Source organism: Priapulus caudatus, unplaced genomic scaffold (assembly GCF_000485595.1).
Source record: "Priapulus caudatus unplaced genomic scaffold, Priapulus_caudatus-5.0.1 Scaffold165, whole genome shotgun sequence".
Taxonomy (NCBI): Eukaryota; Metazoa; Priapulida; class Priapulimorpha; order Priapulimorphida; family Priapulidae; genus Priapulus; species Priapulus caudatus.
In genome coordinates, this window is record NW_014577226.1 from 440,213 (window position 1) to 443,281 (window position 3,069).

At 39.2% G+C, this 3,069-nt stretch overlaps 1 protein-coding gene and 1 long non-coding RNA gene across 7 annotated transcripts in view; both read left to right on the forward strand.

Annotated features, from left to right (window-relative positions):
• Positions 1-188: 188 nt before the first annotated feature.
• LOC106806514 (60S acidic ribosomal protein P1-like) lies at positions 189-1,040 on the forward strand (the record flags this gene model as incomplete). Its single annotated transcript, XM_014808484.1, is given in 3 exon segments — positions 189-332; positions 684-737; positions 919-1,040. Coding segments are annotated over 3 exon segments (212 nt in total), but the record flags the coding sequence as incomplete, so codon positions are not given.
• Positions 1,041-2,111: 1,071 nt separating this feature from the next.
• The window catches only part of LOC106806515, a 1,999-nt gene continuing 1,041 nt past the window's right edge, over positions 2,112-3,069 (forward strand). For all 6 annotated transcript variants that reach the window (XR_001393554.1, XR_001393556.1, XR_001393553.1 and 3 more), the window contains exons 1-2: positions 2,112-2,228; positions 2,481-2,566. This is a non-coding gene — a long non-coding RNA (uncharacterized LOC106806515). The remainder of the gene's footprint in view (positions 2,229-2,480; positions 2,567-3,069) is intronic.

The following is a 3,069-nucleotide window of genomic DNA, read 5'->3' on the forward strand; positions in this document are numbered from 1 at the left end:
CCTACAACTTAATAAAATGTAAATATTTAATCCTAAGTAGATATAATTGCTTGGTATATCATAACGTGAAAACTATTACTTAAAATGCTACCTATGATCAGAATCAAAATTTTTGGTTAGTTGAGAAGTTATAGTGCTTAAAAGTCGTGTTACTTAGTGTTGCCATGGTATTGTGTGCTTTTTCCCAGGCCTTTATGCTAAAAGTATGGAAGATGTTGATGTCAAGAAATTGATAACTGCGATTGGATCGGCCCCTGCGCCTGGTGGTGGTGGACCAGTAGGCGGTGGCGCTCCTGATGCCAAGGCCGATGGTGCTGCGCCCGCAGATGCAGGTTAGTGCAGCAGTAATTTCGGAACTAATATAAGGTACCCGCAGGTGCTGAGATATTAGTTCTGAAACATATCTGCTCTTTGAAATTGTTTGCGGCTGACCTGTGATGATATGTGGCATGCACCACGCAGAATGTTCTGTTGAAAAACAACCCAACATACACCTACCTTTGTCTGAGGTCAGACCGAGGCAATTTGTTATGGCTGAGATATTTTTTGTTGCTATTTAGTATTTCATTTAGATTATGGTCATATCACCATTTGTTTTCTTGTGGGCGCCTAACAATTAAACTGGTGTATTGTGGTAATTTTTTTAGTGTTTATTATCTGGAAAATTATTTTTTTGTCTGCAGAGAAGAAACCAGAGAAGGTTGAGTCTGAAGAGTCGGATGATGATATGGGATTCGGTAAGTTACTTGAAATCAGGTAATCGTGGATCAATTGTTTGTCAGAATAATGTGTAGTCATAAGATATACCATCACAATGACTTGGTTTATGTAGATTGCTGTTTTAAAAATTAAAAAATTAAAATTAAGGTGTAATGTTTTACTGTGTTGTTCACATTGGTTTTGGTATGTTATTTGCAGGTCTGTTTGACTAAGACGCAAGCCTAATAGTTTGGAAAGCAACATTGTCACTACAGAACTTGGTGTATTGCTGTAAATAGTAATAAGTGGCTGTCAAAATAACATTCGAATCTGTAACCAAAGTCATAGTTGTTGTTGTTTGATATTTTTCCAATTTCATAATTATCTTGACTCCTACCTGTCACTACCTCGAATGTCAATGATAGTTATCTTCCATAAATGCACAGAATGGTTTCCCTAAAATAAATGCCTTGAATTTAATTGGTGAATCATGGGCAGATTAATAGCACATGCCATACCAATGTTACAATGCAAAATCTAATTAATGTCCAACTGCTTGTCATCATAGAGCAAAGCAGCCCCGAATGAGGTCAAACCTCTTGACTACAAGCACGATTTGTGCATAGTTTAAGAACTAGTGAATAATTTCAAACATTGGAGAAATTTTGCAGCAAAAGCAAAGGTAAGTAAACCATTTATTAGTGTAGGACTTTGTCATCGTTTTTTTTGTAGAAGTTTGCATTGTAAAGAAATACAGGTGTAGGTGGTACATAGATATCAGTGGTTAGATGCTTCCGTCGAAGGTATTGCCTACAGTCTATTCATATTTGAATTAACCCTTTTGATCTTTTGAATGGTGAGAGGTGCTATAACATAGGATGTCTCTGCTATTCAGGAAAAGGTAAAGGGGTCTAGTTGGTAAAAGTCCGATCCGTGTTTGATGCCGAGAATCGCATTTTTCTAGATAAAGTTCAAATGTTGTGCCACTGTTTATTATAGCTCAAGATACAGGAGTAGGCTGGAGGAATGCGAACCAAGTTGGCAGAGTATCTGCAATATGATATCGTTGCGATTGTGTGTGTGCAAAAAAAGGCTGGCTGGGAAGGCATATCTGATTAAGCTTGGTGAGTACTGCATGTAATGGCAAAAGGTCTTGTTGTTGTGGATGGCACTTAGAAGCGGCTGTTTTCAATCAAATCACACACAAGTTGGCTTAGCGAGTTTTCATTTTGTTTATATCTTGGATATTCTGAGCTGTGATGAGGAACTTACCGCCCCAGTCTGATGCAGTTGTGTCTGCCGTGACTGACTGGTTACTCTGAGCGTATGTCACAAGTTGCTGTAATGGTCATTGATCAATGAATGTGGCTGCATTGATAGCATGTGTTGATAATGCTAAATCTTGTTTAATTGTAGGATGGATCTATCTGCAGTGACTACTGGTGCTGGGGAATTGCTTGAAGACGAGAAATGGCCATTTATGATAAAGAAACAAAATATGAGAATTCCAAGATGAGGCAGTTAGGAAGGTAATTGTAGTATGCATGACGCATCTGAATGCAATCTTTCTGTAATGAATTTTAGTGAGTTTATTTGTGTAACCTTTTACTTAGTGTGAGCCATGATGAGGAACTTACCGCCCCAGTCTGATGCAGTTGTGTCTGCCGTGACTGACTGGTTACTCTGAGCGTCTGTCACAAGTTGCTGTAATGGTCATTGATCAGTGAATGAGGCTGCATTGATAGCATGTGTTGATAATGCTTAATCTTGTTTAATTGTAGGATGGACTTGTGCTTAGTAACTATGGATGGTGTGGAATTGTCTGAAAATGAGTTAGTCATGGATGATACCGAAACAAAATTCCTAGGTAAGGCAGATGGAATGATTATTGTAGCATGCATGATGCATTTGAATGCAATATTTGTCTAAAGTGTATTTTAGTGAGTGATATATATATATATATACATGGCTGCAGTCATTAGCTCTGGTTTATCATTCGCCTGTTGTGAGCCGTGATGAGGAACTTGTCGCCCCAATCTGATGCAGTTGTGTCTGCCATGACTGACTGGTTACTCTGAGCCTTTGTCATATAATGTCTGAGCTTTCCATATAATCAGGGTTAGACACTAACCATTTTAGTTCACTAGTCCACAGGACTAGTAAAAGAAAAAATGTACTAGTCCTTCCAAGATTCTACTAGTCCTGCCGAAGGACTCTTACTAGGCGCAAAGCGACGAGCATTGTGATTTGCGGGGAGGTAGGTGGGGTAGGAGGGTGGAGCCCCCCTTCTGCTAGGGGGTACAGGGGGTCTCTCCCAGGGTACAAGGGGTTACATCTACCTGTTTTTCCCGTAGATCTTTATTTCGATTT